Source organism: Ambystoma mexicanum, chromosome 2q (genome assembly GCF_040938575.1).
Source record: "Ambystoma mexicanum isolate Mex_15411 chromosome 2q, UKY_AmexF1_1, whole genome shotgun sequence".
Taxonomy (NCBI): domain Eukaryota; kingdom Metazoa; phylum Chordata; class Amphibia; order Caudata; family Ambystomatidae; genus Ambystoma; species Ambystoma mexicanum.
In genome coordinates, this window is record NC_090924.1 from 892,155,066 (window position 1) to 892,172,418 (window position 17,353).

General features: G+C 50.7%; 1 protein-coding gene across 4 annotated transcripts in view; it reads left to right on the forward strand.

Moving 5' to 3' along the window:
• The window catches only part of ARHGAP21 (Rho GTPase activating protein 21), a 1,630,902-nt gene that overhangs the window by 377,920 nt on the left and 1,235,629 nt on the right, over positions 1-17,353 (forward strand). For all 4 annotated transcript variants that reach the window (XM_069648161.1, XM_069648162.1, XM_069648163.1 and 1 more), the window contains exon 4: positions 11,088-11,180. In XM_069648161.1, coding sequence (XP_069504262.1) covers positions 11,088-11,180 — 93 coding nt within the window. The remainder of the gene's footprint in view (positions 1-11,087; positions 11,181-17,353) is intronic.

Sequence of the window (17,353 nt, forward strand, 5' to 3'; positions counted from 1 at the left end):
AAACTCAGTCCATAATCAAGAATTAATGGGAAAAAAAGGCAAAATAAGATTAAGAAAATATGGACAAGGTGGGAGAAACCTCAATAAAAAACTACAAAATATGCCAGACAGCCCAAGAGATAAGCAACCCCGAAAAGTTTGTGGACACTCTATGGTCACTTCTCCCCCCAAAAGAGCCATCAAACAGTGGGAAACGCATACATCTCCATAGTTTTGATGAAGTAACGAGGCAAAGGAAAAGAACTCTGAGAAAAACCATCAGACCTGAAAAGTCAAAAACTCAACAGTGAAGCATACTCTCAGCAATTGAAAATAATCAGAAGAAACTATAAAGCCTAGACAAGGAACCACAAATGTATGCTCCACCAAAATGAGGGGGAGAAGATGTTAAAACTAGTCTCGTCTTCGTCATCGAGAAGCTTCTGGTCACTGCTAAGAGAATTAGAACCAAACTCCAGCAGCACACTATGTGCCAGAGAGAACCTCGGTGGAATACCTCACAAAAAGCTTTGGAAAGATATTAAAAGAACAACTCTGCCTGCCCTTAGACAAAGGCTGGGAACTAAAAATCGAGGGGAAGGAAATTGTGGAAATCGTAGCCAAAGCCTCACTGTCAAGAGCAGCAGGGCCAAATGGCCTCACATTCCAAGTACTGAGGGAAAACCCGAGGTTGTGGGCCAAGTTACTGAGAAGCCTCTTCAGGGAGATATTGAAACAAAAGAATTTTCCACCATCGTGGAAAACCACTTTGGTCATACCATTCTTCAAGGAGGGCGACAGGGTAAATCCATCAAACTATAGACCCATCGCCCTCTTAGACATTGATAGTAAAATTTTCATGAGATTGCTACTGAGTGAGCTCTCGACCTGGACAGAACAAGAGGGGGTATTATCCAGATGCCAAACAGGCTTTAGAAAAGGTCCATCAACGGCCCTAAATGGAGCCCTATTAAACATCCTTGGTGAAACAAGGGTCAAAGGAGCAAAACCCCTATATGGAGCCTGGATAGACCTCTCCAAGGCCTTCGATCAGATCGACAGAACAAGACTATGGCATAAACTTACAAAAAAGAGAATACCGGAATGATTGGTATCAATGTTAATGGAACTGCACAGGGGAGCAAGCGTAAGAGTACGGTTAGATAACAAATGTCACCTCTCAGAGGCAGTCCCAGTGGAAAGGGGGGTAAGGCAGGGTTGCTTGGGAGCCCCCACTTTTTTTAATCTGTTCCTAGCAGACATAGAAGAACATTTGAGCTCGTTCGCATTGGCAAGCCCAGTCATAAATGGCAGGAAAATATTCTGGCTAGCCTTTGCGGACAACCTCATTCTGCTGGACAGAACAGCTATTTGTTTGCAAAGACTGTTGGACGGTTTGGGTAAATATGCCGAGGAGAACAGGCTGATAATAAATCCTAAAAAATCAAGGATTCTAGTATTTAAACATCCGAAGAAAAAGACATTATACAAGAATTGGACTCTGGATGATCCAAGAATTCCCCAAGTTGAAGATCTCAAATACTTGGGATATATGATCTATGCCAATCCAGCAATATACACAGTTGAAAGACATTATTTCCAAAGTTCAAGCGTTAATCCCCCACCTGATCAAAATCAGGACCAGATTCTGTAAATTCTCAATTGTCCCAATGGTACAATATTACCTGAGTAAAATAGTTCCACTCCTGAATAGAAGCTAAACCACAACTATGGAACTTTAATTGGGACAAAATAAAAGGAAGAATCTGGAAAAACGCCCTAAACTTACCATGGTGTACATCAGGGGGACAGTTACGTTTTTAATTGGGTTTGAAATAATTGAATTGCATGGCTGACTGGAAGCTAACATCCTTCTATAGAGAAATCATAACACCTAAAAAAGGCTCTTTGTATGAAGACATTAACGAGCATCACAAGAAATTAAGGTCTGAAATGCTACAAACTCTGGATAAGAAAATAAAAATCGTAATATCAAGAACTGAGTCAAACATGGAAACCCTGATGGAAAATCCATTGAAAATAAAGCATGAGATGGTAACATCAGACCGGATAAAAACCATAGAAGAAACCAGATCTACAACATCAATAAACACCTTTCTGTTAGTGGATAAAAACATAGGTACACTTCCAAAGTACCTAGAAAAATTTCCGGATGAAAAAAATCAAATAATTTTCTTTGACCAAGAATGAACATTCTATTAACGGGGGAAATTCTGAACATTCGGAAACAGCCAAAAAAAATCAGTGATCTACTGTAAAGACTGTGCAACCCCAGGAAATCAAACTCTAAAACATCTGCTCACCAAATGTAAGGGAACATGGGGCCTACGATTGAAAAAACTAGGAAGATTCGTAGAGAGAACTGCATGGCTGACATCGGAAAACACCTGGCATAGATTAATAGCAGGACATGAGACACAGCTAACGGCGGCAGTGGTGACATTTCTGCAGTCCCTATACTTGTTATAGAGGAACAAAAGCTACTATTCCTCCCCTCCTTAAGAGGAGTAAGAAAATTGTTTATCTTAGCTATTGAGGAAAAACAAGAACTTCCACTCGCTTTTATTTTTCCTTTTTCCTCTTCCTCTTGGAATTTGTTTTTTAGTATAAGAAATTGTAAAGGTTTTCTTTTTCATGTCTGTTAGACAAACTGTAGACCATAAACAAAAATAAAAAAATAAAAAACAAAACAAACATCCAATATGCATCAAAGTTGCTCCCTGATACCCCCGAGTTTGGTGCACATTACACATAGACAGCCCCCTCTTCCCTCATCTCCAGCCATCTCCATGGCATGTCTGTCTCTCCTCACCTTGCAGGTCTAACTCTGGGTCGCTTGACTCTCCCTTGGCTATATTGAGTGAGCAGCAAAAAGCTCCTCCTCCAACCCCTTGAGTATTGGTTATCCCATAGAAACTGTACTCTAACGTCCCACATCCTTTCCTCCATACTTCATGGCCGTTCCTTCGTAGGGACAGGAGACAGAACCTTTTTCACAAGAAAAAAAACTTCTTCCCCTTTACATTAAGAGGCGCGTGGGGGTGCCACCGTGGGAGAATGCGCTACCCTGACTCTGCCCACCACCGCCACAACTCCTTACCCTTTTCCACGTCGATGGGAACGGGCCGATTTCACCAGCGCTCCTAGGTTTGGCCCTTCCATGTTATACCATGTGCTCTTCCCTGGATTCTTCTATTTTTTTGTCATTCAGGTACTGTGCGGTCTTGGGTGGCGGAAACCCTGCGGATTCCGCTCGGTCGTCAGCGGCCTTGACTTTTTCTGGCAGGACGAAAGCGGTCAACGATGATGAGCAAGGGAGTCGTTGTTTCAATGTTCTTGGGCAAAGGAGCACTGCAGATCTGGTCGGCGACGGCGGTCGTCGACAGTGATGGACTTCAATGTCTGGTGCTTCACTCCGTGATTCTGCGGCGGTCCCCGTCTGCAGTCGGCAGCCTTTCGCGGGTCTGGTGTCCAGAGAGCTTTGGCAAAGATCACCTGGTGCACGATGGTCCCTCATAGCTCGGGAAGAGGTCTCCTAGCCAGGTCCCCTCTTGGATCAGTTCCTTGATGGCACAGAAGCTTTCAGATTAGCGAAGGACAGCAGCAGCAGTTCTTCTTCCAGTGTGCTTGAAAGTTAAGGTTGTTTCAACTTCTGCTTCTGAATGATCTCCATTAGTGAGAGGCCCCTAGATATACTGTTGATCTCCCAGTTCATCCTTACTGGTTCACACTCGGGTATTCAATCTTTCAGAAGGGAATTCAGGCAGTCAGGCAGCCAATCAAGCTCATTGTGCATTCAGGCCGTTCTTCTCCATCCAGACACTCCCAACACGGAATGTGGATTCAGACAAGCACTCTGCCAATCATCACTCCGCACTGCATTCATACCAGTTTCGGGCAGGGCTGTCTCAGTCATTGTCAACCACCAGATACTAGACACCTATAACATGCAAAGCGTATTCGTCACACACTCTTTTCACCCAGGTCCCACCCCACAGGCATACCCACAACATAGTCATTGAGAAGGCTCCAGCCAGTCTGCCTGGATTTTTCTACACTACCATATATGGAACTTCCACCCAACAGCCAGTCAGGGGGAAGAGACAGAGTCAGGGCTTCCCGGGACTTTGGGAAAAGTAAGGTAACAGGCGATGGAAAGCAAGAGACCACAGGGGACGTTTTTTCCTATCAGGAATCAACTGAGTCCAATGGCAAGGCCTGGGTATCCCTAAATGGAGGACACTCTGAGCACCTGTCAAATTCAGCATGGAGTTGCCACCAGCCCATACCATGCTCTGTGGGTCACACAGGTGCCTAAAAACATACACTAGGGGCACAGGGTTGTAACCCCACCCAAGGGTGCCATACGGGTATCCCAAGAATCTGTACACCAAACCAAAAAGAGGAAGTGCTGCACCGCCAGGAGTCCTACATGAACTGCTGCACTGAAAACAAGACAGAACCCACATGAGGCAATAAAGAACAAGGATACGGAGGCCCTGTCCCTCCAATGCATTTCCAGCATCACAGGGTGTCCAGCCTGCGAGTGGCTTTCCTTCGTCCGAACCCCCCTCGCCCCCCTCCCACGCTCTTTGCCTCTGCTGCCTTGCCCCCGACCACGGCTGGGAAGGTTGTACCATATGCAACGCAATGACTCCATGCGAACTGAAGAATATGCTAGCTAGGTGGAGGGAGCTCTTTGAAAGGTCGTCTCCCGAGGACTTTAAGAACTTCGTCAGACAGATCGAGGCCCAAGGGAGGGCAGCTGTTTTCCATCGCACCCCGTAAGGGCGCGACACCTTCCCGAGGAAAGGCCCGAACGGGAGGAACCTCTCAGGCTCTCGCACCAGCACATGTACCGAGGCTAGTCCAGCTACCGGCCTCACGGCCGAGGGGGGTCCTCAGATCCTTCCGGAAGCAGTGCCGAAGGACCACAAGGTTCTTTTACCGGGTGTACACCCACAGGGCAACGCCTTAGTACCGGTCCAATGTCCGAGGGTGCGCCTGCACGCAGCACTACCAGCGACACTGCCGAGGCAATGCGCCTTCCAGGCCTAGGCCTGAGGTGCAAGGTAGGCCTCCTGCTCCACCACCAAGAGTCTTGGAGGAGGCCGGGCCCAGGGAGCCATGCACCACGACTTTGTTACATGGCACGCAAGTCGACAAAATGGACGCCGAGCCAGTCAACATGGGCGCTCGTCCGATGCCACTCCTAGGAACGGAGCAGGCGGGTGAACAAGTTTCAAGTTGGGACCTGGTGTCAACCAGGTACGTGGCCTACAGTTTTATCCATCAGCATCGCAGGGCAGGTTGCCCCTGCATCCTAGACAGAGTGCGCTCCGGCCCCAGCTGCCCCCAGCCACTCCAAGATCTAATAACACCTCTTCAGCCTCCTAAAACAGGTTCTTAGAAAGGTTCCTGTTGCTGATGCAAACCCCCCAGATGGGGGCAATCCTGTGGGATGCGGTCAGGGACCTGCTTTCTCCGGTCACTCCACCCACTATGGAAGTTCCTCCCATGGCTCCGGCACCACATGCCCCAGCGCAGCCCCTGCTGGCCTCCCACAGTACATGTGGTACCACCCCAGCCTCTGGCTCCGGTCTCCACACCGCAGCCCACGGTGCCCAGCCCTCCTCCACCTGCTCCGGACCAGCCGGACACTCTGGTGGACACATACGAGGAGGAGGATCCTGACACACCATCGTCATCGAAGGCCTTCCACTACCAGCTTGAAGGTTTGGCAGAATATTTGGGCGTTCCTCAACCTGAGGTCGAGCAGTCTGAGTAGGGGGTCTTGGCAGAAGTCCTCACCCCAACCAGAATGGGTATCCCGATGCAGAAAGACGTTGCCCTGGCCAAAAAGGGGTGGCTCAAGCAACACTCGGCTTAACCTGTCGATCGGCGCCTCAATGGCAAGTATAGACCGATGGAGGGGGATCCACTGTTGCTGTTGGCACACCCTCAACCACACTCTTCAGTTATCGCTACGCGTCACTCTACTCTAAGCCTCAGTCGTCTGTGGCTACCTTGTCCTCTGCGCTGCCAGGCAAGGAGAAGATCTTGGAGGCGTATGGGAAGAAGCTGTAATCCGATGCCTCGCTGCACCTGTGCCAATCCAACGCAGATGCCATGCTGGCAGCTGTTAACCAGAGGCTTTGGCGGGAAATAGCTGACTTCTTTCCAGAACTTCTGGTGCAGATCCAGGCACACTTCAAAGTGGGTTTAGGAGAAGCCAAGCTGGTAGCGCAGGACATCATGGAGTACGCTGTGGCCCACATCAATGACTCTGGCCGGGCCATCTGCATCGCCACAGACATGAAAAGGACAGTCTGACTTCGGCTACTAAATCTAACCCTGATGTCCAGGAACACATATTGGACCTTCCGTTCAAGGGTAGTGACCTCTTTCACTCTACCAACGATGAGGAATTAGATAATAAGAACAGCTTGCAAACTGCAAAGTCTTTATCCTAACGAAGACCACGCCCAAGGCGTACACCCAGTCGCATCAACGCTCCGACAGGGGGTGGTCGTTCGGCAGGGTTCCGGGGCTTCCAGGAACTGAGGTTGAGACAGCCTGGCTGCTTGCTGAGTCAGCACCGACACAAGGGGGGTCAGGGGGGAGAGCAAGGGCTTCTTCTGGTCCACCTGCTGAGCAGCAGCCTCAAGGAAAGAAAGCATGACTCGTCCCTTCGGATCCACGTGTCTCTGGTGGGGGGTAGGCTTGCCTTGCACGTGGAATTTTGGTGCCATAACTTTGCTGCGGACCCCTGGATCCTCTTTGTAAAATACTTGGGGTACCGCCTAATGGTCCCCCTGACCCCCCATCCCCCCCCCCCCCGTCCACTCTCACAGATTGGGACGGCATCTCTGTTGGCGGAGATCCGTTTGCTCGTCGAGAACCAGGCAGTGGAAGAAGTCCTAGCCTCCCAGAGAGGATTGGGCTTCTAGTCCAGAATCTTTGTCCTACGAAAGAACCATGCTGGCCTGAGAATTGTTGGACCTATCCACCCTCAACCGCTCCCTCCCTCTTCAGAAATTCAAGATGGTTACGCCAGCACTCATTGCGGAGACACTAGACAAGGGAGACTAGATGTGCTCTCTGAATCTGAAGGACGCCCATCTACACGTCCCGATTTGGCAGCCACATTGCTCCTTCCTGCGTTTCAGGATCATGGGCTGCATTTCCAGTACAAGGTGCTACCATCTGGCCTCAACTCAGACCCCAGGGTATTTAGCAGACTCATGAATGCAGTGGCAGCCCTCCCCAGGGCCACCATGTCTACCCATACCTGGACTGGCTCGTCAGGGCGAGAGCTCCGGTGGGGGTTACCCACACTTCCTCAGCGTTTATGAACTCCCTCCATGACCTAGGGTTTATTATCCACCTCAAGAAGTCTCAGCTGCAGCCCGCGCAGAGCCTCACTTCCTAGGCCTCATCCGGGATATGAGCTCTGAGAGGCTCTTTCCTTCGGATGACAAGATAACAGCTCTCAAGAGAGCCACTACGCACTTCCTTTCCAGAGCAGTGACCTCGGCCTGGTGGTATCCTGGCTGCGGTCCTCCTCGCCGTGCCACACGAGACTTAGGATGAGGTGATAACAGCTGCACTTCCCAGTCTCATGGAATCAGCAGGGCTCCCAAGCTGAGCTGGTCAGCATACCACCTTTTCTCTACCTGCACCTCTCATGGTGGTCCAGGGACTGCAACCTGCTGACGGGCAAGCCCTTCTGGCAGCCGGCCCGCAGGTCACCATCACCATGTACTCCTCCCTGGAAGGCTGGGGGAGCTACTCTGGACAGCGTCCATGGAGTTTGGACCCGACAGGAGCGGAGTCACATCTACTGGCTGGAGCTCGGGGCCATCTGGCTAGCTCTCAGCTTTCCTTTCCCTCATTGGAGGCAAGTCCATCCTTATCCAGACCGACAACTCCACCAGCATGTACTATGTCAACAAGCAGGGGGGTACCAGGTCCCCTGCGCTGTGAAGCCTAGCGGTCAGCATGTGGGAATGGGCCCTGGAGAAAAACATCTACCTCACGGCCGTCCACCTCCCGGGGAGGCCATCCTGGAAGCGGTCAGGCTCAGCAGACTGGAAGCAGACAATTACGAATGGCAAGTGGCCGACCAGGTGCTGCAGGAGTTCTTCAGCTAATGGAGGCACCCTCTGGTGGATCTGTTTGCCTCCTGGAAGAACAGGAAGTGCCATCAGTTTGTGTCTTGGCAGGGACAGGGCCCCGGCTCCCTGGGAGACGCATTAAAGATCTAGTGGGAAGGCATGCCAGCCTTTGCCTTTCCTCCCACACCCCTGGTCCCCCGGTAATCCGCAAGATAAAGAAAGCATGTCACATCAGCGTCATTCTGATAGCTCCATGGTGGCTGATGAGACAGTGGTCCTCCGAACTGCTCAGCCTCACGGACAGACTGCCCATTCACCTTCCGCTGGGTTCAGCCCATCTCTTGTCCCAGCAGGGGGGCAGGGTCACCCACCCTGCCCCACAGAAGTTAGCCCTCACAACGTGGTTCCTGAGAAGGTCACCCTAAGGCACCTGAGCCTCTCAAAGGCTAACCTAGGGATCATTCAGGGCGCCAGGAGCAAGGCTACAAGGAGCCAATACAAGAATAAATGGACTAGGTTCTGTCATTGGGCGTACTCTAAGGAGATCCCTTATGTGCACACTGGATGATGTACTCTCCTTCTCGGCACACATTGGACACTCGGGGGTACAGGTGGACACTTGTTGCACCTATCTGGCAGCCATAGGGGCCTACAGAAAGTCAGAGGAGGTCTTCCAACCCGATTGTCAAGAAACATCCGACGGGCTTGTCCAGGCTCTACCCTCTCATCAAGAAGCCATACCCCATGTGGGACCTCAATGTGGTGTTGGGCGCCTCAGCGCACAAACCCTTCGAGCCAATCGCTTCTGCGGACATCAGTCTGGTCACCATTAAGACAGCTGTGTTAATGGGCCTCAACTCTGCTCGCAGAGTCAGCGAGATCCAGTCTCTGGTTGTCTCAGAACCCTATACCACTTTCCACAGGAATAAGGGGGTCCTGCGGACTCACCCGGTGTTCCTATCTAAGGTACCATCCGCTTTCCATTTAAATGAGGAAATAGTCCTAACTACGTTTTTTGCTGACCCCAAGGATGAGGCTCAGTCTTGCACTGTCGATGTCTAGTGCACTCTGAAATTTTATCTGGACAGTACCAAGGGCTTCCGCAAGTCGGACGCACTTTTTGTCACCTTTGGGGGGATCCAGGCCCGGATATCAAGCATCCATGGTTTCTATTGCACTATATGATTGCGGCCATCAGAGACCTACGAGGGGCAGCACAAGCCTTTGCCATCTAACATGCACGCTCACTCTGTTCGAGCCAAGACCACGGCCATTGCATTCCAGCGGCAAGTTCCGTGGCAGGTCATAAGCAGGGCGGCCACCTGGGCCACCCCTTCGGCTTTCTGTAAGCATTACTGTTTGGACGCCGGCTCTAAGTCAGACGCACCCTTCGGACAGTTGGTTCTAAGGAACCTATTTGCTTAAGGAGGGTGTCCTCGCCACCCTGGGGCTACATTCAGTTGTAATCGCCCATGCAGTATGGAGGAAAGGGGACGGGACGTAAGAGTAATGAGTTACTCACTCTAGTGACTATCGTACTCTTAGTTATTCCCCTTTCCTCCATATGTCCCACCATCCTCACCCCCCCAATACTGGTGTCATTAGGAAATGTTAAATATTGTTGACGCGTCTATGGGGACTGAGGTGCGGCGCCGGTGGGCGGAGTCAGGATAGCCTATCGTCCCAGGGCTGCACCCCTGCGTGCCTCTAAATTTAAAGGGAAAGGTTTTTTCTGGTGAAAAAGGTTTGGTCTCCCGTCCTTGGGAAGGGATGCCCATGCAGTATGAGGAAAGGGGACTAGGACTAAGGGTATGTTCGTCACTACGGTGAATAACTTATTTCTGCAGGTTGGCCAAACCAGCTATTAGCACTGGAACCTGGTACTCCCCGAGTGCAGAGATTCCACTTAAAAATCCTTATCTCTGAACAACCTAATTTTCCCCATAACTGGCGGTCAATAGAAAGTCTTTTAACTGTTATCAAAAAAAAATCTGAGATGGTTGCCTCTGTATCTGCTTCACCTGAGCCAGCATAGTTTGTTGTAAGGTCATACACCAGAATTTGGAGACACTTTGACCACTTCACCAGGGTGTCTTGCTCCACGCCGAATACTATATCCAGCCCTTCCCCCTAGTCCCATTCTTGACATTGCAGACTGTGGTGCGGCTGTAAAACCCTTCTTTGTACAACAATCTGAGTGATTCTGGGAACATAAATGAGTCCACTTTGACTTAATATGGTGGGTGTGCAACAGGATCTGTGTGGAATTGGCAATAATAAAGCTGGTTGTGCAAATAAATATATAAGTAAATGAAATGCATGCACCAACCTGATCTGGGGAATTAGACTCAGTGCCTGGTCCTGCAATGTGCAGAAAACATTGCTCTGAAGGGGTCACGACTCCAGAAAATATTAAATCTGCGTATAAAAGAAGGCTGTTATTTTCCATTGGTAGATCCCTTTGGCCAGTACCTTGATAGTGAATAAATGTTGCATTTTCCTGGTGGAAAGTGTTCTTTGCTTTGTTTTTCCCATTTGAATGGGCCACCCCTATACAACTACGCCAATTTTAAGGAAGTGAAAGCTGGACATCCCTCCTACCCCACATACTCTTGCCCCTCTGCCAAAGCTCTCCCCCCCCCTACCATGCCTTCCCTGGTTCCTCTGTTTTATGCTGATTAGTGAGATGTTTATATTGAAAAATGCCTGAGATTGGTCAGCGTGTCGTTAATCTCTCAACATGACTGCCATTTTAGTTCCCCAATTCAAAAGAAATGTACAGTTCTATGAAACAAGTCTACGGTAGAATGTGCTATATGTTGGGCTCAAGATTAGTTGAGATTTGCTTATGATTTTAGCTGGATGCCTGGAAATTCCTTTATTCTATTGTCTGTCATTAGGAGTGGTAGTCAAAATCTTTATTTCAGAAAGTAAATGCAAAATTAAAACTAATCAATATTATTTTTGCAGGCAGACCAAGGAACAAACTGGAACCGATGGACACTATATTTGTGAAACAAGTTAAGGAGAGTGGTTCTGCTTTTCAAGCTGGATTGTGCACAGGTACCATGAATATGCATTTAGTTTCTTGCAATGTCAAGGTTGTACAGAATGGTGTCTGTTTGGTGTAGGTCCTCCCTAGGTGAATAGTGCTACCACCCTTGACAATACAGTGCTCTTTTCTGCTGAGCAGGTGGGAAAATGAGTGAAATGATTGGCTGACCTTTAGGCTTTTTGGCCCTAGACTGGTCGTGTATCTCCTGTTTCTCTTTTTGTAACTCTGGCTTTGATGCGCCCCATGAGGGACCTTTTTGCTAACTGCGCAATAATATACATCTTCAAACTCTGCGATGTCAGAGATGTTCCTGCCACTGCCGCCTCCTGGTAATAATCTGATGTGGTACTGTTGCTTTATTCTTGATGATTGCTGTAATAGAGGACTGGAACGTATAATCGTCCTACTTCTCCTCACTCCTCCTTTGTGCACGTTCCCATTATATGGTAATCATTGATCATGGCTTATTTTATTTCTTGCCCCTTCTTTAGTCCTCTTAAATCTTCGCAGGTCGGACCCTCTTCCGAAACTTGAAGGGGTACTGGAGGCCTGCTGCTGTCTCGTCGCTCATCTGGTTGTAATGCAGAGCTGGTACTATTGGAGACTAACAACCTCTGGGATATTTTCTTCCGCGTGGTCCTGTTTGCAGTGCCTGCTCCTTTCCAGGTGTTTGTGCAGGCATGCAACATGGTTGTAGCATAACTGTTCCCAGAGACTGGAAGACATTGAACCATTTTTAACATTGGGAGTCCAGTATTTACAAATGACAGATTTACAAAATTTAAATACAGACGTCTGAGAGCAGTCTGCAGGAAAGGTGGGTTGGGCAGTTAGTTTAGGTCAGAGGTTGGAGGAAACCGAGGTCCCGCGAGCAGACCAGGATACAAACAACGGGGCTGTCATTAACAGGCCCGATGTTTGCATCCTCCCCATTCCCATTTTGCCCTATGGGAGCTCCAATGGGGATGTCCAGGGTCTAGGTTCCTGGAATGGGGAAATGTAGGGTGCTCTACAAATGCAGATTGTTTAAATAATTGTAAACATTGGGCTATGTACCAAACGTACACCACAATAGAACTTCTGAAACTGTTCTCTTTCCATGAATCAGCTATTCTATTGCTGGTATTTATTTGTAATACTCCCATTCTTAGTTTCAAAACGTTTCCAATTTGGCAAATAAAGGAAGTCTGGTGTGCATTAAGTAGATTTCGAGGGGATTGGGTCCTCCGACGTATTCCATATCTATGACATATAATCACCACAGCTGTGCTGCTTCGGAAAATCTTCGGCTCCTGCGTCGATGACGTCGATACGCCACCCTCGAGGACCTCCCCTGATGGCCAACGTCACTGGATGTTATAAGTAGGACAAATGACGCCCGAACGTGTTTGCTTCGGAGATCTCTGCGCGCCTCGACTCTTTGGAGTTACTGTTCTTTCTCGGTTCTTCGAACCGGTTCGTATTGTGTAGTATATTCTTCGTGAAGAGGTCTGCCTCGTCTTCCACCCCGCGTCCGGGCTTTAAGAAGTGCGGGGACTGTCGGTCCAAGATGTCGGTGACAGACTTGCACGATGCCTTCCTCTGGTGCCTCGGGGAGGCCCATGACACGGATGACTGTCGACTGCCAGTTGCTCACATCCAAAGCCTTGCGAGAGCGCAAGAAGTTGTCGGTAGGTATGGTGTCGAAGCCACGGAAGTCGAGGTCTGCGGGGCTTTCGACGAACGATTCGAGGAGCGACTCTCCGCGTCGTCGGAAGTCCAGTGGGTCTCGTCCCGGAGTCAGTCCCGCCACTCCTCTGCCTCTTTGAGGCACTCCCGCAAGCGCCGTCATCGGCTTTCCTGTCCTCATCCGAGGTCTCCGCCTGTCGGGGGGGTCGCTTATCCCACCAAGCATGCGACGCCGGAGGAATGGTCTTCCTTCGGGAAGAAAATGTTAGCGATTCTCGAATTGCAGGGCACTGGTCCGTCCGCGCCTCCGAGTGGGGTCGGTCGTGATCGGTCGAGAGACCCCGCTCGCATGCCTTCGGGCTCGGGGGGTCGGCACGATTCGTGGGAGTCCCGCTCGGACAACGGGAATGGTTCTTGTCATGCCCGCTCAAGACCGTGTGCACCTGTGGTGTCTTCGAGGAAGACGTCGACGCCGGTGGCGCAGAGGTCGTCGACGGACTCTTTTGAGGCCCCGCCTCCGAAGAAGTAGTCGGCGCCCAGGCTGTCGAGGGACACGCTCGGGGCTCCGGCCTCGAGGCCTGTGTCGATGCTGTCAGCGCTGCGTTCGGCGTCAACGCTGATTCACTCGACGCCCTCAACGCCTTTTGAGGCTGTTTCGACGGGGGTACCCCGGGGCTCGGTGGAACCCCCTAGAAAGGCTCTGGCCAAGGTCAAGCATGGCTTTGTTCCACATTTTGTGCCTTCTTACCGCCATCTTGAGTTTATTTCAGAGGTGGATGAGGTCTCTGATGATGGCATGGTTAATCATACATTGCCAGACGAGATTCTCTTGGGCCATATCCAAATTGAGGACCTGAGGCAGTCCCTGCACGATGCCAGTGGGCTGGACACTTCTCCGTTGGTGGAGTTTTGTAGGCCTGAGCCTGGCGCTCATGCCGACTCCTCGTATTGGCGCCTTATGTCTAGGGTCACCGAGTACTTGGGATGGTCTGCTCCCCCAGGGGATTTTCTTCAGGATGACCTTACGAATATCCTCGACCAAGGTCCACCAACTGACCCGGTACTGCCGTTCCATATAGCTCTACAGAGGAGGGTGGCGGCGGCTTGGACTGCTCCGGAGAGTCTCCCGGCAGTGGGGGGAAGTCTTTGCTGCGAAAATACCGCCCAGCCAGTAGCGACCCCTGCTACTTGACCAAGCACCCCACTCCGGAGAGTTTGGTGGTGCAGGCAGCTACGGTCCCGACAAAGCAGGCGTCGTATCCTACCATCCCTCCGGATAGGGACAACAAGCGTTTTGACGGCTGGGCGAAGAAAATGTTTTCTTCAGGGTTATGGCGCTTCAGGCGGCCAACTCCGTATGTGCCTTGTCATGTTTCACGCACACTCTGTGGAACTGTTTCCTTAGCGGCTGAACATTCCCGAAGTGGACGAACGGGATGGTTTCCTTGCCATGGGTCAGGATGGCAAGGATGCCATGTGTGAGGCCGTTCAGTCGGGTTTGGACATGGCAGATTGCGTCAGCCGGTCCATGGCGGCGAGCACCGGGATACGCAGGTTTGCGTGGTTGCGGAAGTCGAGATTTGCTCCTGAAGTGCAGGCCCGGCTCTTCAACATGCCCTTTGACGGGGGAATCTCTTTTTGGCAGCAAGGCTGACGAGCGCCTTGAGGTTGCAGACCTCCAAGGCTGCAGCAAAGTCGTTGGGCGCTGCAGTTCGCAAACCTCCGCCTTTTCGTCCTAGGGGACAGCAATGGAGGGGAGGTTCCTTTCGTTATTACTCGTCCTTTCGTAAAGCGAAAGGAGCTGCCAGTCAACGGGGCCACTGTAGGAGTGCCAAAGGTGGAAAACAAGGTACTTGAGGTGCCAAGGCCGCTCGGGCTGTTGCCTCTTTGCCCTCGGGCAACGCCGCAGCCGCTTCAGCTCAGTCATGAGGCCATGTCCCATGGTTCGCCGGTTGGGCGCGCCATTACTTCAGATGTGTGGGTTCTGGAGATCATAACCCACGACTACTGTCTTCCTTTCCGGCAGAGGCCACAAGACAATCCACCGGGGAATCTCTCTTTGAAGAGTCTGAATCCGCTCCTTGCGCAGGAAATGTAATCCCTGCTGGAGAAAGGCGCCATAGAACTGGTGCCTATAGCGGAGAGGAAGGAGGGATGGTATTCCCCTTATTTTTTGATTTCCAAGAAAGACTGGGGGGGATTGAGACCCATCATGGACTTGCGCGGTTTGAACAAACTCCTCAGGAAGGACAAGTTCTAGATGGTTACTCTCTCTCAAGTCCTCCAGTCCCTTCAACTTCAGGACTGTTTGGTGTCTCTTGACCTCAAGGACGCTTATTTTCATGTGCCGATACATCCAAAGCACAAGAAGTACCTGAGGTTCGCGGTTGGCGACTCGCACTTTCAGTTTCAGGTCCTGCCGTTCGGATTGACCTCCGCCCCGAGGGTCTTCACCAAGCTCATGGTAGGGGTGGCAGCGCACCTCAGGAAAGGGGGATTCATGTCTACCCCTACCTGGACGATTGGTTGATCAGGGCGCGCTCTCCTAAGCAAGTCCTGGATCATCTGTCAGTCACCTGCCACTGCAGCAAGGCCGGAGGACAGCATTGTCGGCGGCAAGGCCTCAGCGAAGCAAGATCGACCCTGCCGTGACATCAGGCACCCACCCAAGCACCCCGGTGGGAGGCCGGCTGGTGAGATTTGTCAGCATGTGGGAGTCCATCTCCACTGACAGTTGGGTGCTGGATGCTCTGTCCCACGGGCACACTCTGGAATTCCAAAGAAAGTGTCCCAGTCTACCACCCGTGGCCAGGAAGGAAAACCACGTGCAACAGCTACTTCTAGAGGTACGAGCAGTGCTAAAAAAAGGGCGCGATAGAACTCGTCCCGAGGAGGCTCGGCGGCTCCGGAGTAAACTCGCTGTACTACCTCATCCGAAAGAAGACTGGCAGTTGGCAACCCATCCTGGACTTTTGCCACCTCAACAAATACATCAAGTCCCAGAAGTTCCGGATGGTCACCCTTCAGCACTTGCTGGGACAGCTGGAGGACGGCGTCTTCCTATCGTCGCTGGACTTAGAAGATGCCTACTTCCACATCCCCATTCACAAAGGACATCGAAAGTTACTATGGTTAGTGGTCGAAGGGCGACACTACCAGTTCAAGGCCCTACCCTTCGGTTTGAAGTCGGTGCCGAGGGTCTTCACCAAGTGCCTGCCACCAGTGGTGGCACGGCTGCACCTGCAAGGGATCCACGTTTACCCCTACCTGGACGATTGGCTCATCCAAGCAAAGTCAAGATAACTCACCGTCGATTACACTGCGAGGACCGTCCGACTCCTCACGGATCTGGGATTCTCTATCAACTTCGCAAAATCCCATTTGGTACAGTCGCAAGACGCCCTGTTCCTGGGAGCCAGGCTCGACACAGTGGCGCAATTGGCTTCACCGTCGGAGGAAAGGACGAAGGCCATACTGAGCAAAGTACAACGGCTTTTGACCATGGAAAGGGCAAGGTGAGGTCCATAAAGTCCCTACTCGCCATGATGTCATTGTGCATCTACCTAGTGCACCTATGCAGGTTGCGGATGCGGCCACTGCAAGAGTTCCTCGACGCCCGTTGGATACAAGCAACGGGCAGCTTCGAAGACACGATCTCCCTCAATGAGACGTTCCACCAACCGATCCGGTGGTGGGGCAACTGTTAGGGAGAATTCTCATTCAGGGCTAATTTCCCTCACCTAGTGAGTCCCTCAGCAGCTTTGCTGGATTTCCGGGGTTTATTTATTCCACCTGGTAAGAGTGTGAGCCTTTTTCCCACTCTTACATGTGTTTTGCCATGTGTATTTCTACTTTTTGTGTGATCTTCGGCTCTGGAGCCACACCACTCCATGAGCCCCACTTTATTGTTACACAGCACCTTGAGTGCAGTGACACAGGGTGTCTTTCAGACTTCCCACTGACTCCATTTTTCTGGGACTGACTGCTGTCCCCCAGAAACATGTAAAGTTGCCATTAACTTTATGTATTCTCTTTTAACTACAGACCCAGTAAACCCCATCTTACATGGAGTATTGGAAAGCGTTAATTCTTACCCCTTTTTGTCTGTGCCTCTTGGAGATTTGTTTCGCTCCAATAAAATTAAGACTTGGCTGGTGGCAGTGGTATCTACCCTAACCTTTCTACTACCGTGATTATACAATATAAATGTGGTACTGTTTTAGGCTATTGTATTAGCCTCGAACATAAACCCGCTTGACCAAATATTTTTTTTTTTTTTTTTTTGGCTCCGGTCGGGTTTAGTCGCCATTTCTTTTTGTTAAAGTCCTTCTTGTGTTTTTACTTTTCGCGCCAAACCAGGTTTGTCTTCTTTGCTCGCCGTCCTTTGGCGGGCTTCTGTCCAGAAGCCCTCCTTTGGCGTCTTGGTGTCTAGGTGGGCTGAATAATAATAATCATGCTCTACTCGCTGTGCAACTTGACCAGCGTGAATGTGAGGGGAGGTGTTTAGTCACCC